Source organism: Pan troglodytes, chromosome 1, assembly GCF_028858775.2.
Source record: "Pan troglodytes isolate AG18354 chromosome 1, NHGRI_mPanTro3-v2.0_pri, whole genome shotgun sequence".
Classification (NCBI taxonomy): domain Eukaryota; kingdom Metazoa; phylum Chordata; class Mammalia; order Primates; family Hominidae; genus Pan; species Pan troglodytes.
Genome location: NC_072398.2, coordinates 164,635,097 through 164,652,316, shown reverse-complemented (window position 1 = coordinate 164,652,316; position 17,220 = coordinate 164,635,097). Strand labels below are relative to the sequence as shown.

The following is a 17,220-nucleotide window of genomic DNA, read 5'->3' as shown; positions in this document are numbered from 1 at the left end:
TAAAATATAGAGCACATTCTAAATGAAAAGTAATTTTATTATGGCATGACTTCTCCAAAGTCTTAAGGTGTATTAGTGGGATTCAGGTATTAAAGTATAGGTCTGATCATAAATCTGGCTTACTGTTCATCTTCAGCAAAAGGCTAGATATGTTTGAGAAAGACATGGGACATTCTTTTGTTTACATTGACTTTTAGACTTCTCATTCTTCATTTACGTTTCTTGAGTAAAAGGTATACATAAGTGTCTTAATAATTTCAAGTAAAGAGAACTAATTTAGTATGCCTGAAAATTTAGTGATCAAAACATAGCAAGAACTAGTTGGAGTGAGTTACTTTAAATGCCCCTGGTTTTAATTTCAGAATTTTAAAAAAAGCCTTAAATTTTTGAGGCTTTTGATTGTTGTTTGCTTTCTCACTCATTCCAATGTCAAAGTTTAGGTAGTAAAAATACCCTGTGGTTAGTGTAACTGCCCTTAACTTCTTTCTATTTCTTTCTTTCCTCTCTCTGACACTGAAGATGATAAATTGGAAAGTTTTACCACTTGGATTGTTAAGCCTTGGGTTCTCTCTGCCACTTTGTAGAGCTGTTAGCATGGAAAGTTGAACGTGAGATGGTGATTCCAGTTTGACCCTCTCCCTACACCCTAGAATGTTTCTGCACAATGAAGCAGATTATGTAAAGCTCTCACAGCTCAAAGATAATTTCTAGACTCTTGAGTCATATTACCAAGATCCTAGTGGAGTTAGGTACAATGGTGTTGGCAGCTGCCTTGTAAATAGTTTAAATCAAATAAGTCTAATTCACAGCATATAGAGACACATTTTTATGTATTTAGCCAACTTAAAATCAGTCTTAGTATGTGTAGACCCCTAAGTTAAGCTGATACTGCAAGTATTTTGCCATAAAATTTGGATAAATAATAAACTATTAATGTAATTATTTAAATGTGGGGAAAAATCAAGGGAAAATGACTCGAGGAACTGAGCATCTTGGGATAATATTTATTAAGGGAAATTATTCCAGAAGATCCTTGACAGTCTAACGTTAGCTCTTTTTTCTCCGTAATTTCTAATCATTATTTACATTTCAAAGTAGAACAAAGTAAAAGAAAATTCCTTAGTATATAATGTAAGAAATTAAAAGAAAATTTCAAATTCTTAAGTGAGTAAGAAAGCTTAGTGTTTTGGTTATTGGAATAAGATACAGAAAACCTGAATTAAAAAGCTAAAAAGAGACCGGGCGCAGTGGCTCATGCCTGTAATCCCACACTTTGGGAAGCCAAGGTGGGCGGATTACTTGATGTCAGGAGTTTGAGACCAGCCTGGCCAACATGATGAAATCCTGTCCCTAATTAAAAAAAAAAAAAGAGAGAAAAAAATTAGCTGGGCGTGGTGGCACACACTGTAATCCCAGCTACTAGAGAGGCTGAGGCAGGAGAATCACTTGAAACCGGGAGGTAGAGGGCAGTGAGCTAAGATCACATCCACTGAACTCCAGCCTGGGCAACAAGAGTGAAACTCCATCTCAAAAAAAAAAAACAAAACAAAGCTAAAATGAGGCCGGGCCAGTGGCTCACGCCTGTAATCCCAAAACTCTGGGAGCCCTAAGAGGGCGAATCACTTGAGGCCAGGAGTTCAAGATCAGCCTGGCCAACATGGAGAAACCCTGTCTCTACTAAAAATACAAAAAATTAGCCGGGCGCAGTGGTGCATGCCTGTAGTTCCAGCTACTGGGGTGGCTGAGGCATGAGAATCGCTTGAGCCCTGGAGGCAGAGGTTGTAGTGCACCAAGATCGCACTACTGCACTACTCCAGCCTGGGTGCTGGGTGCTGGGTGATGGGAGTGAAACCCTGTCAAAAAAAAAAAAAAAAAAAAACTAAAATGGAGATTTTATTGAGGGAAAATCCATTTACAGGCTAGGAGAATCATTTGTGTATAAAAAGGAAAGGCACAGATTTTTTTTAAAAAAGAGAGACTAAAATTTTTAGTAGCTCCTCTTGATTAAAACAGTGGACTTCCAACTTCCTCTCTACCCTCAATGTCAGAAAATCTATGGAAAATATGGCTTAAGAATATTATCATCACTTGAGAATAAAGAAACAGAGGGATTTACCCTCCATCTTCATATTCCATTGACTAGAAAACTTCCCCTTGGCTCAAACATGTCATCAGATCAGACCCTGTGCTATGATTCTGCTCCTAGGACGCCAAACTGTGGGGCTTTTTTTGAAACCCTCCCTTAGCTATTCTAACTTCCATAACATTTTCAAAGGCCATCCTCTTACCTATCTTATCAATTAATACCATAGCTAACATTTTAGTTATCTGGGATTTTATTTATGTCTGCTCAGATTGCAAGTTTGAATGTTTGAGACTCCACTTTCCTTGCAGGATTTGGGCTAATACATGCCAAGGAGGCATAGATTTCTTTCTGTTTAATTGTAAGGATGGAAGTGAAAAGCAAAGAAAGTTTTTGTCAGTTGGTGGTAGTTGATTTTTGGTTTATTTTAAAAAGCTGTCTGCAGTTTTCTTGATCATTTAAGAAATTTGTTGACACGGCACTTTTAATAGATTATCCTGCTTTTAAACAATGCTGGCATGGGTAATGACCTCACTGGTGGGCACAGAACAATAATAAAGATAGAATTTTTTTTTTGGTATTTTCAAAAATTTAAAGTTATGAAACATTTTAAGACTATTCAGTGGCAATGTGCATTTCCAGTATACTTTTGTGTGATGGTGAGAAGCTAGGGACCTTCTAATGGGTCACTAATGAAATGGACTCCAACTCCCACTCTGGATCTCTCACTCATAATCCACAAGGATTAATTTAACCTGCCAGATGCTACCCATTTAGCAAGCTGAAAGGACACAGTGCCCCCCAATGCCTGTAGCCCTTGTCTGCTGTGATTGCTATTGCTGGCTCCATTCTATAAGTGAGTCGATGATTTAGATACATATATGTTTACTAATGCAATGGGTAGTTTTTCTTGGCCAGGTTCAGTATATTATTTGTGTTCTTGTCAGGGAGAGCTACCAGTGAATTTTTTCCTGCTGTATTTTAACACTCAGGAACTGGTTGTGCAAAGTTTATTTGCATCTTTCTTGTGCATTGCATGGGAGTGTCCTTGAGAATATCTTGTAAAGATTTGCTAGTATTGTTTTTTAAATATTTAAAAATCAGTATCATTTAATTTCAGAGAATTTGCTTCAACTTACTGGAATTAATTAAAAATGCTTTTGTATTTACATTTTTTCTTTTACATATTTAAAGTATTAAGATAAAATCATTGTCTAATGCTGTCTGCCATAGTAAAATTTGCAAACTGAGAAAGGTCACATACTGCTTTTCAAGACTCTTTAGGGCCTTTAATACAGTGCTAAAATAGAAGAACTTTGTCAAAAATAAACAAAAGTATGAACTCCTTGGTAGGAGTAGATTCTCTTTGTTTTAAAAAAGTTAAATACATTGGGTTAAAATGAGCAAAATATGAGCTCCTTTTTGTAAAGTTAATAAAGGAGGAATAGAGATTAGGAAAAATTCAGAAATTTCCAGTCACTGCTTTTCAAATCTAACCACATGATCCAGGACTTCATTTCCCAGAAAACTCTGCATCTGCCCGAGGGAACATTAGTTATGAGACAGTGCAGAGATTTCTAAGGCCCATTTCTCCACTTAAAGTGTATTTGCTCTCAAAGCTTCCTGTGGTACCAGGATAGAGCATTAAATAGCGTTATTCTCTTTGAGTTATTGCTGTTTCTTATTTTCGTGTTGTTAGATTCAATGTAGCATGGTAATAAAACATATTTGAAGCATCCCTTCCTGCATACACAGCGCTCTTACCTGTGTTCTCGTATGACACTCACCCTGAGGAAGGTCTTATTGTATCCCCATTTTCAGATATGAAACTGAGATTCGGGAAAGATAACCGATTTGTCCAAGTCCTTTACCTACTAAATGGCAAGACATAGAATCAAATCTTGTTCTTTTTGCTCAAAAGTTGAGCAAAGTTGTTCTCTTTGCTCAAAAGTTGAGTTAAAAATAAAAGTTAAAGGGAAATCCACAATTTAATTTATTATATTCTCGTATAACTTGTTAACAAAACATATCATCATAGAATTTTAAAGCTAGAAATCAATGGAGTCTTGTTTTTCAGACCTCAGTTTAGATATCACCTCTTAGAAAGACCTTCTTTTATTACCCTAATTCAGCAGCTTGTTGGTTTTGCAATTTACTATCACAATTTATGGTTTTTGGTTTTGATCATGGAACTTGGTTTTTACTGATATCTTTCATTAGACTGTAAAGTTACTGAAGACATTAATTGTGTCTACCATGTTCACTAGTGAAGCCCCAGCAGTTACACTAGCTGTAGACACACGGTAGGCATTAGAATAAATATTTTTTGATCAATTGCATGAGGTTCAGAAGCTTAATCTAATTTGTCCAGGACCAAGTATTTGCTAGTGATAAATCCATTAGAACCCTGGAATCCTGTTTCCTGTTGTGCGGCAATGGCTACATGTAGGGGCCTGCCGTGCCTAATTCCAGCTTTCTAATTGTTAGGTTGCATGAGAAACCCTCATCTGGTTCCCAATGACCCCCCGAAGTACCCTGAAAAGAGGGAAAGCTTATTCCTACCCTTCTGTTTCATCCAGAGTCAGATAACAAAGAACAAAGTTGTCAGGGACCAATGCTTTCTTCCTGTGAGCAGAAATGTGAAGCATGGTTTTGGTTGGGGTTTTTGTTTGTTCGGTTGGTTTTTGGTTCAGTTTTGCAATATTTGGCTTACTAGTCTCTCAAAAAGTCTGCATCCTGTGGACAAGAATCTAAGCCCTTTGGAGACTGGCAATGGCTATTCCACACTCTCTGGGGAGCCTATTTATGAGCACATGTGTTTGTAACTCAGCCACTCTCCATATCTGTTGGAGAATAGCAGCCTAATTATCTGCCATCATTTGGTTATGTTTTTCATTCCTGGCATATTGGTGACACTCCTCTCACCTCAGCCACATATTCAATTAATTCATATGTGTTACCACATTGATCTTAACTGTGAAAATCTGAGCAAAATGCATACTTGGTGCAGTTATCCTTATATCAGGTAGTCTGTGGTCAGTCACAGCTTTTAGTCAATAGATAAAAAGTTGTAAAGTGTCTTAATTTGAGAAAATTGGCTAAACCAAAGAAACATGAATGGATAGTTACCAACAGCTGGATTTCTCCAAATAGACTCTTTTTTTATGATATAACTTAAACATAATGCCATTTTGAGTTGTGGTGCTTTTCATTTGACTTGCTTCATCTATCTTTCTGGCAATTCTTGTTTACGCTCCTTAGACTGGTGAATAATCTAAATGTCAACCAGAGAGTCTGAACTTCTATGAGTAACTCATGTGTCACATAATCTATGTGACATAGTACTGCATCACACCTGCAGCAGCATGCTATGGGGATTCTGTAATTAATTATATATGCTGCTGTCAACAATAAAAAGAAGGTGTTCAAGTATCAAAGAACCAACTGAAACTTCCACCCAAAAGCAAAGCCAAAGTGAGAAAGGTACCATGAGCTCAGATTATTTTGAAATTTGCAGATAAAACCTAGCTTCAAGTACAAATCCTTTGGAAGAAAGAGCACACACCTGGTCTCAGACACCTTGGCAGCCACTTCACATATGTTATTCCTAATCTTCCCATTTCAAAGATAGAAAATTCTAGTCTCTAAGAAACTCAATGACTTGCTAAGTTTCTCAGACTAAGTTACAGTACATATTTTATTTCCAGACTCAGTTGAATTCTCAGATGCTCCTATGTCATATTTTATTTCCGGACTCAATTGAATCCTCAGATGCTCATATATTATGCTGTTATGACGCTGGGTTAGCTGAGGTCACTGGTAAGGCAAACCTGCAACCAGCACCCCCTCTACTTCATGTTTGCAGTAGAAGCTGCCTCTATAAACCTTCCGTGAACCTAACAGACCTATGCATCTTGAGGTGCATTGTTGTTCAAAGCATCTCTCCATCTCTTCTAAATTATGATAGCTAACAATGGAAAACACAAAATACATAACAAGCCCAACTACCTTTTTTAATAGGATAAAATTGCATAAGAAATAGCTGTCTATGAAATTTATGTCTATTTTATAACTATGTTATGAAACTATTTTCATCTTTTATAGTTTTAGTTAATAGTTTATATGTGCAAACCTCCAACCTGTTACAGATTTTCCTCAATTTGCCAGTGCATACTCTAGCTTAGGGATTACTGAAATATCAAAACAGATAATAATATATATGCTTTTAGGGAAGAAAAGGATAGATCTATGTAGTCCAAAGCTTTCTTTTATTTTTTTGATAGGCCCTAGAGTTGATCTTGAAAATTGCCAGATTAGTAGGCTGTCCCAGCCCTGAGAAATCGCTAATCTAGAAGTGGCAATTCCCAAGGCAGGTTTTGAAGCATTCCATTGTCTTTTACCTCAAGGGATGTATGAAAGTCACTAGCTGAAATCAATACAATTAATAATAAATACAATGTATTCTACATGGTATTTTTAAGGGGTAGAGTAATAATCTCAAAAACAAGCTATGATAGATTTTTGTAGCTGCAAAAAATATTAGAAACTTCAATAAGGCAGGATTTAAAACAACCTAAGAGGTACTATAGACTGAAAATGGAATTCACTTCTTAAAGAGAATCATGACCAATACGTAAGGGTTATGAAAAGAAAGTATAATATTTGAGTGTTAGTTTCCCTGTTCTGTGTAACTACTTTCACGTCAGATATGAAGGTCCTAAAACATAGGTGTTATTTTTCACTAGTCAGGAAAGGACACTAGACTGGATGGTCTGTGGGTCTGATCCACAGTAAGTCTTCTGATTGTTGAAAAATACTATAAGTTGTAGAGCTTCTAGCTGCGAAATGTTTCAAAATAAACCTTTGTCATCTACTTTGGAATCATATTAATGCCCTGTGGCCTTGGAATTGACTCTAGAAGCTTTCAGTTAAATATTACCCATTATACCTGTATAGAAAAAGTTGTAGAAAGGCTTAAAAGGAAAAACAAAAGAGTGACTGAATAATGTACCTTGATTCCTTGATTTTTCTCAGTTACTATGATGATTTTTGTCATCTGTTGAAAAAGGTTTCTGCTAAATTTAATTATCAGATCATCATCTCAAATCTTCAAAGTTCCTTTTTTTGTCTTTCTCTATTAACAGACAAATTAAAAGGGAAGGATCAAGTATATGAAATTGTGATGCTCCAGGAACAGTTTTAGGTCTTATGTTTCTCATTGGAAGAAAAGTCCTCTGTCAAAAAGAAAATTTTGAAAAGTTTAAATTATCTAAAAATATACAGTGCCCCTAAACTTAACATATATAATGAGTGTATGGCCTGGAAATCCAATCTCTTCATAGGCTATTTGCACATGCAATATCAGGACCATACTTACAGTTAAAAAAAAAATAAAGAAAATTCTTCTTTATCTGAAATTCAAATTTAACTAGGTGCCCCGAATTTTTATTTGCTAAATCTGGCAACCTTATATATGTGGAAACATAATATAGTTTATAAATATTATATATATAGTTTAAAATGCATAGTGAATGTATCAGTCTTTAGGTATAAATAGTTACAGTATCTTTTGTCCATTTGATTACATCACTACAGCAACTTTCAGAGTTGAGAGAATGTTGGATCATGAGAAATTGCTATAAACATTCTTATGGGAATCACTTTGGGTCTAGGAAACGTCAATTTTTTAGTGTTCCAATAATGTGTGTTATATCATCTCTTGAGAAGTTTTCAGAAATTCTGAGAAAAATGGACAGCAGAAAAGGGTTAGATAGATAGGAAGAAATATGTAATAATTTGGGGAGCTGTTCAAGCCCTAATCTCATTTAAGAGATTAGTTATAGAGCAGCTATATTCAAATGTTTGATCTTTTGATATTTTTCAATTCTGTATGAAGGCATTAACGGTTTTTCCCTGCTTTGCCTTTTATATGTCACTTGAGCAGATACTTGTCCTCTAACTAGCAAGTAGAATTGATTCTATTGTTGCTTCATCATAATTTTTGATGCAGAATAATGGTAGATATATTCATGCTTGTTTTTCGTTGTATACTTACCTATAGATTACTACATTGCTGAGCAGTTAAGAAAAGAATCACTCAATTCTAACATGTTTAGAAGAGTTTCTTTCTGATTTGGCACATGGACAGTGAGAATGATCTCACTGTGTTTGTTCCCTGGCACACCAAAGGTTTGCTGCAGATGTTAGTACAGCAGAACTTGTTTGCTAAGATGACCCATTATGGAACACTAGCTGATTAAGCAGACGTTAATGGACAATTGCATGTCCATTATTACTTCTTTGAACATGTTACCAACTCAATTCAATTGCACTTGCTTTTCAAATAAGACAAACCTGTCAATAAAGAAACTGGACATCAAGTTTCAAATGATTGGTAGAGTTTATAGGGAAACACAAAAAGGAGGGAAGAGATGAGATGCACATTGTCAAATAATCTGAAATGTTAAGAATTGTGGAAATTGTGAGTTTCATAAGGAGTTTTAGACAAAGCACACTATATCCCTCATTCTGTTTATTTCTTTTTCATTTAAAACTTAGATTTGCTTTACTTCTTTGGGTCTTCATTTCTTCCCATGCAAAATTCCTGAAAGTCAAAAGGAAGATTAGAAGCTAGCCATTTTACCACTAAAGAAACTGAGCCCCAAGAAGTTAATTCAGCTTACCCAAGATTACATATTTGCTTAGGGCCAGAGCTAAGACAGGGACAGACTCTGTTTACTTCATTTCTCACTAAACTGTACCACTGCAGTTTCGACTTCTTTCTACCACTAGTAGCATTCTGTGCCTTCAGGAGGAATTTTCAGCCCCTTCACTTTCCTGATGCCCGGGAATTCTTTTTAAGTTATGACTAACAAAGTATAAAACATGAGTCAAAAGTTAGTCCCTAATAAAGTCATTGTGACTTTAATGACTTCGGCAGTTGTTTCATTCTGCAAAAACAGGAAGATCCCACACAATAAGGCGCCTGTCTCACAGCTGGGCTCCTGCGTAGACGGCCACCCACAAGAGTAACTAACTGCTGGGGCTGCCTTCCTCTCTTTGACACCTTTTTATTCTCTGTTCTTACAGTTTTCTCCTACTGACCTCATCCTGAGGTTATCCATGAGAGGAAGGTACCTGCTTTAGCTAGTCTTTGATAGGGTGAAGAATAGTTTTAATCACTTAGGAGTCACTCCTAAGTGATTTTCAGGTCACCCTCAACAGGCCTAAATTAGTCTTAGAAGAAGCTCTTTCATGGGCTTTATACTAGCTTCCTGTGTTATCACTATTCTGGACTGTTTTATTCTCAAAAACATAAAATCCCCAAATTTTAGATTTGAGAAGAGCCTGTGATCATCCCAGTTCACTCCTCCTATGTGATTAGTTTAACTAAGAACTCATTACCAAGATAGTGCCTATCTTGCCTGCGGATCTTTGCATAAAGCTCAAACTAATTCTCCCATGAGAAATATAGAAAAGTGAGGAAGTGTCCTATCACTTCAGAAGAAACTGGCTCAGAAGAAATAATCTCTGTATGCAGTGTTGAAACTAAAGAAAAATTGAAGCCATCAAACAAAATGTTCCTATCAAGTGTAATTGAATTTTAGCTTTTATTACCTATTCTCTACTTTTAAAATAACTTTTCACTATTAAAGGAACTTATTCCAAAAATCAGACAATTTTATAGAAAAGGTATATTCTAGGCCAATAATATTAAATCACATATCTAGAAAATATACCTTCTTCCCTTTTCAAAAAATAGCTGCAATTTCTAGCAGTGTGTGTGAATCTAATGTTGGGCATAAGCTTAAGAAGGCATCGGAGGAATTTTTTGTTAGAGTTTATTCACAAACTTTGCTTGTCTGTGTTGAAAAGGGGCATTGGCCATTTCCTCTGGGGACATTATTTCTAGGTAGGCTGTAACAGGGTTTTCCTGTGAAGGCAGATTCTTAGGGAAAATAGTATCTGTGTACATGAGATGGTAGAGACACATTTATCTTTAAAATAATGTGTTCCTGTTTGTGGATTTCTCTACTGCATTTAATAAAGTAAATAATGCCCATTTCCTTCCAATCCAGTAACTCCTTGGGACACAGTTTTACCCAGGAGCTATTTTACCTTGGAGTCTGGATGAAACGTGTAACTTAATAAATAGATTCCAAAAGTCTTACACTATGAAACTCTGAGGGATGATAAATGCTTCCCTTCCTTTGTTATGGTCTGAAGCATTTTCAATTTGAGTTGTTTTCCTCAGTCATGTAGAGGGAGTTTTGTTTTCTGGGAAGTCTTGGTTGCTGGTAAATAATGTGTCCAAACTGTAGGAGGCAGCCACAGAATTTATCATACAAGTATGAAATGTTAGGGTTGATCATTCTCATTTTACACATGAGAGGTGATGTAACTACACAGGAGAGTGAGAGCTGAGAATGAAAAGTCAAGATTTGTCTACTACATTGTGGCTGCCTCTGGCTCAACAGAAACACTCCCATGTGGGAGTCAGATGCTGAAAGCCCAACTAAGCCTAGCTCCTCAACTGTCTCCTCAGGCTTAACTTCAAACATAATTCATATCTATTCTATTTCTTAATGTGTCTCATCGCACAGTTAAACACTAGTCATACTAACTGGACTCTACATATACTAGAATGTAAAAGATACCCTTCCACCCCCCGCCGTCTGCTCCTTGAAGGCCATGTCTGCCTTTCTTAGTTTGTACAGAGCCCAACATAAATGGGCCCTTCATAAGTGCTTTTTGATGAGAGCAATGATTGCTTTCACATCAGTGTGGTTGGGCCCTCCCTTATGGAGGAGGAAAACCAACAGTTGTTGCTAAGCAACATTTAAAGGACTAGGTTAGTTTCTGACACTAAGTGACCTCCATTTGCATACTTCGCCATGTTGTGTGTTTTATGGTTGCCTTAAGATGACTATGTTTTTTGGTAGCATTGCTGTGCCCTTAGCAAAAGGCTCATAGGAGAATTAGTTTAAGCCTGGGAAGGAGGAAGGTGATATTCATCTGTTAATGACTTGCATGAGTACACTGATCCCTTCAGTAAACTATGCGGGAAAGGTGAGGAGTTTGGTTTATTTTCAGCCCTGCAGCTGAGAGCCACCTCCCTGATTCCATATTGAAAGTGATTGACAATGTATCCCAACAGGGTCCTGTGGCAATGGAAGACTATAGAAAGAAAATAAACAGAGAAATCTTTCCTCTTATAGCCTTTTATGATTCAGTTTCTACCTGCTCCTATCTTCTGAGCAGAGATGCCGATATAGCTAGTAAAGAACTGGTCCTACCCTCTCTAGACTGTTTGCTGTTGTGGTTAAACAACATGCCCTAATATATCTATTCCTACTAGAATGAAAGCTGATTAAAAGCATGAAAAGAGTTTTTGTTTGTTCCTTTGTTTTTTTTTCACTGCTATATCATCACTCTTTTCCCTGGTCATTTTAGGTATTCAATAAATGGTTGGCAAATACGTGAAAAAAGGGCATTATTGAACTACTACAAACCTGATTGACTCTAAAACATTCCTAAGTATTTCAGAGAGACTAAAGGAGCCAAAATGAGACAATTGTTTGAATGTTATATTTGCCTAAGTCTAGTGCAGAGAAAATTATGGAAGAAATCATCTGTCTCTAAGCTTTTTACAACATATTTTTACAATGATCCAATTAAAGTTTACTTCTTTGCCAAAATTCAGCTTATCAGTCAGAGCATATAAACTTGTTTTCTTCAGCTTCTGAGTCTTCAGCCTAGGTGCCTGTCTTTTGAGGATTTAAAATGAGAGGCCATTGTGACTGAGCAGTTGTGTCTTTAAAACTAAATACTTTGGAATTCATGTGATTCACCTGGGATTCAAAATTGCACAGAGGTTCAATAAGTAAAATATGCTAGCTGAGATGATTGATTCAGAGATGCCTGGTTACAAACATATTGTATCATGGGAAACATACACACATACGCAAGCAGGGTTACCCAGAAGGAGGATGATTGGACATCTTTGAGAACAATGCCTGGTGCAGTGAGCCAGCAGGCAGAAATACTGGCTTGCATTGGCTTCACCTCCAAAAGCCAGGTCTCCTAGGCACAGGCGATGGCATGACTCTGGGCTTGGATGCTTGAAATAAAGCTATTGTTGGATGCGGATGCTCATTTGAAAGGGGAATGCCTCACAGGAAAAAGAGCCAATTGCAAGTTGGGGCTGTTGCCATGGTGCTTTGCTATTCCTTCAACTTGCTATAAATGAAATAAATCCTGGGAGTACAGGGGTAGGGTAACAGAGGGGAAAGATGAGGAGGGAAATGGGGTGAACCTGGGGCGGGGAATCCCACTGCAGTAAAGCTCTAGTGTTTCCCCTTGCCTGTGCTTTAACGCTGACAAGGAGAAGGGAGGGGCTGGGAGGAAGGGAGAGAGAAACCTGCAGGGAAGGAATGACTTTCTCAACATGCCCTGGATTGCTAAAATAAAATAAAAATTAATTTAAATCCTCAGATTTCTAATGTGAGTTAGAAGATGTAACACTAAATCTCAAACAATTCACCATTCTTTGAGTAAATGAATGTTCATATTTCCTAACACACTCTGGATCCTAGATGGAAAGGTTAAAAGAGTTTAATACATTTGTCGAATGCAATCTAATATGCATATTAATGAGCTGATGGAGGGCAGAAACTTACACGCTGCATAGGAAGTACTTTTCAAATAAAATAAATTAATTCCATTCCCATTCATTTTACTATGAAAAGAGGCTAAATGCACTGGCACACGCTTGGTGTGTGCGACAAATAATCCTCCAAAAAGCTAGTTCACAAAAATTCTTGTGTACCGGCAGCCTAGTCTGAAAACAGCCATGGTCCTAACCTTTTTTAAATGTTTGTTTAAATGTTCAGAAAATCGATTAATCAAATGCATCATCACTTTGATCAATTAGAGTGGCTGGATTTTTGTGCAGAGGCTGCATCTGCAGAATTCTGGTCTGCAGTGGAGAGAGAGGGTTAAGGAACACCTAGTTGAAATGGGGGAGGGTACTGACTTCAGATTTACTTAAATATTCATGGGGCTTCCTCCATTTTAATCTTCTCCTTTTTAAAAGATGGCTGTGTTTCCTAGTCTGGCAACTCCTCAGGAAAGAAGAATTGCTTCTTCCTTGCAGAGTTCAGCTGAGTAGGACTAATGTAGAAGAGTGGAAACCCCTTCGGCCACCAGGGCTATTCATAATTCATAAGTGCTTCAAACCAGCCAGCTGAATACATTTGGACAGGCTCTTGCTCCTTCGTGCAATTCCTGATTTCATTACTCTCTTCTGCCAGGAAATAAGCAGGGAGCATAGGCTTCTTTCAAGAATGGAGTGCGAAGATGGGCTTTGTTTGGCTTAGGAAATGCCATACATTTTGGAGGTTTTTGTCTTTTCTAAGTTTTGATTATTTTATCACTGAATCTGCAGGGCTTTCCTGATCCTTTCGGGATTGCTCTCTCAGAACTGTGAATTCTTTCAAAGGGATTTGTGGATTGTGGCAAGGAGAGCATTCCAAAATGCCTGAGGCAAATTATTTGTTATCTGTATCTTGGGGTTACATCAAGGTGGGTTAATTTGATTGTGTTCTGTGTCTTTGATAAAATGTGAAACGTACCTCTGTGTGTTTTTTTGTGAAGTACAGGACATCTGTAATAATTTGATTTGTGTGTTCATTTAACCCACTGGGACCTCTTATTTTGAAATAAGAGCATGTTATATTACATTTTATTTAAGTGTACTATGCTGTGTTTTAATCCTGTTCTTTTTACTGAATTCTGTTTTTTAAAAGATGCTTCTTTTTTTTTCTTTTTCCCTTGAACTTTTCACATATAATCTCCTCTCACCAAATAGGTTATTAAATTATATTTTAGAGGTAATTTCAGACAAATGTATTTTTAAAAGTAGTTACAGTTTCAAGTGGAATTATCTTGACCTCTATTAAAATTCCTTTTCCTATGTTTGCATCTTCAAAAGTAATCAGATGTTAATTCTAAGAAATCTTAAGAAAACCTCTTTTCCAAAAGTGACGTTGGAATAATTTCAAATTGAAGAGATATATTTTGTAGAAACAGTATTATTTATCTAATGGTATCTGCTCATCCAACCTCTTGATTCCTGGACAGTAAAGTTGGAAACATTTAAAATGAACATTTGCTCTTTTTAAAGTGGTTAATGCATTTTTGTTCTTTATAAACAGTTCAAAAGAATGCTGAACCGGGAGTTGACACACCTCTCAGAGATGAGCCGATCAGGGAACCAGGTGTCTGAATACATTTCAAATACTTTCTTAGGTAAGATATTAACGGGGAAAAACCTGTTTTATAACTGGGGTTTTCAGAATTAATTTCTACAACCTATCAAGGACATCCCCATGTGAATTTGGGATGGAGTTGAGTCATAGAAAAATCCATTTAAAATAATAACTAAGGCCAGTCTTCAAAAGAAAAAAAAATAAGCAGGAAGATCATGTTTTTGAAAAAAAAGAATTAAAATACCCATCCAAGACAGAGGGTTATTATGGGCTAATTGTATTTAAACGGCCCTCAGCCCCACCTTGTCTGCCTGCCCACTTCTATCTTTGCTAGGACCTCTGAAGTAATGAGGGAAATCCAATCACCCAAGCCCTAGAGGCAGCTCCATTAGCTTCTCTGACATGGTAGCCTTTTGCTTCCTCCAATAACTGAGCTTTGAGCAAAAGGTTTTCTCTATGATGTTTTGTAGGGGATATGGTTGAGGAATAATTCTATAGTGATTTGGTCCTTGAGAATAAGCTTTGGAAATAATTTGACTATTGCTTTGCTAAGTTATTTATTAAAGAAAAATGGATGGTAAGGGGGAGAATTTTAATATTATCTGAAGGATTTCATCTTCTGCAAGCAGCCTCGTTCTCTTCCCAATCTGATGCTTTATCTATTATTCTCTGTTGTTACATTACTGGTATTTAACACATGATTTGCTGACCAAAAAGATTGCATGAATGGTCCTCAACTATTGTCATGCATGTTATTTGATTATTTGGGATTTTTGAATTCAGTCTTAAAGGCACTTTTGTCTAACGAACCTCTTTGGACTATTTTGATTTAAGAAGTCCTACAGAATCTGCAAATCTGTACATCAAAGTAAATGGATAGCATTTAGATTTTGATTTTGTTGACTTTAAATTGCTACTGAATTACGCTTGCTTATGAAACCTCACTTTCCAGGGAAGCGACCCATTCTCACAGCTGAACACTGCATCCTCTCTTCTTTTTGGAATAGCCATATGGCATTAAATCAATGAGCATTTTCCTTGATGCCTTATTGAAACAAATACCTTTTCTGGTTTTATTTCTAAAATCAATCCTATTTCTCTAACACCAAAGCAGTTCTTGCTATCAGCAGATCAATCAGCCCTCTCTTTGAGCAGCCTCATACAGAGCTTACTGCATTACTCTGCAGTGGATGGTCACCAGACGTGATTAACAAGTGCCTTTCTAACAGTTTCTAGTATGTGAGTGTCTGCAGCACTTGATTTCCTCCAGCTGCAGTTGCAACGCCTTTGTCAGAGAACAAAGGAGAAGAATTTTCATCCATCCTAGCTCCCAGAGGTGCCTGGAATCTAACTTTACAGAAAGCATTAAATACTGATCCTTTTCTTCTCCTTTTATCCATTTGAAGACAGGGATCTTCTGCTGAGCATTTCAGATATACCCTGCTCTGTGTAATGCCCAACGATTTTTCATTAGCTGGGAGCTGTTTTAGGGACATTTTACAGGTTAATGACTGTGGGAGAGGAGAATAAAATCAAAACTGCAAGAACCCATTTTTGTCTTCATAAGCATTGCATTTTAAAATACGAGGGCTTGAAGACTTCTCAGAAGAGACACTCACTACTGGAGTTAAAGTTATATGAGGTCTCTGAGCCCTTAATCATCCAAGACTGGACCTAAGCAGTCCTCTTCGTTTGTAGTCTCTTTCAATATCTGCTTATCAAGGACAACGAGAATATCTTAGTCTACTAATTAATCTTTTTTATCACCATAGTCTACCAAGAAAGAAAGCTGATAAGATAATAAAGATGATTCATTCCTCAGAGTAGGAAAAAAGAAAAAGAAAAATTTAAAAAGATGCTAAATATGAGCTCTGAGTCTCAACACTGTCTCAAGATGAGGCAAATGTCAACTTTCTTGCCTATTCTGCTTGCTATTTAGGCAGATCTCTTGAGCAAAACCAGTCATTTGTCTTCTCATTGTTCCAAAAATTAAATTCAAGAACAAATTGTTGAGGAAGGTTATTAGAATCTCAGTCCTTATAGACTCTTAGCATTAAGAGGGTGGTGTGTGTCAGTGGGTGTATGTGTTTGAGGGTGGATGTGGTAAACCCCATCAAACAGACTAGACGGGCAGATTAGAATTTTAAATGTTCTTGAGAAAATATAGGAAGAAAAAAACCTGTAATATTAACAAAAGATGCATCAGTTGTCTCACTTGTAAAATGGGAACACTGGTATAGATGACATCTCAAATCCCTTCCAACTCTAACTTACTATAACTCTGATATGAACTGAGTTTATCAGTTTTGCTAAGACATACCTGGCCATCTAGATTCTCTGTGGTGAACCCTAGGCTTGTAATCTGACAATCTCAAAAAACAAATAAACGAAGTTTGTTTCCAGACTGCCAGTGAAGGGCATGGAACCCTTAGTCTTATCCTGTGAGCATGATGAATGTTCCTGGAAGACCATAAAGCCTTCTTCATAAACTTTCTGATCTGCATGGGACCATAAAACCTTGTAGTCCAATTCCCTCATTTTATAGGAGAGAAAACAGGGGACCCAGAGGGATGAGGTAACTTGACCAAGATCGCTTGGCTAATACTTTCCTCAGCCAGAACTAGGACTTGGCTTTCTTGGCATCTAGACCTAAATACCCTGTCAATCCTTTAACGAGGAAAGAAGACTGTTAGGAACGCAGAACATATAGAAGAAAATCACATAAGGACTCTTAACTGATACATATATCATTTTGGAAACAAGTCTTTAGGAATCAGGATTGTTGGAGCTAAAAATAAAATGTTTATTAACAGGCCGGGCGTGGCAGCTCACGCCTGTAATCGCAGCACGTTCAGAGGCTGAGATGGG

General features: G+C 37.0%; 1 protein-coding gene across 12 annotated transcripts in view; it reads left to right on the top strand.

Annotated features, from left to right (window-relative positions):
* PDE4B (phosphodiesterase 4B) overlaps positions 1-17,220 on the top strand; it is a 681,554-nt gene that overhangs the window by 648,221 nt on the left and 16,113 nt on the right. For 11 of the 12 annotated variants that reach the window (XM_063800934.1, XM_001162471.7, XM_001162426.7 and 8 more), the window contains one exon: positions 14,299-14,392. In XM_063800934.1, the coding sequence (XP_063657004.1) occupies positions 14,299-14,392 (94 nt within the window). Of the gene's footprint in view, positions 1-13,121; positions 13,667-14,298; positions 14,393-17,220 lie in introns of those variants that run through there. The other variant, XM_009459989.5, reaches the window with a different exon arrangement.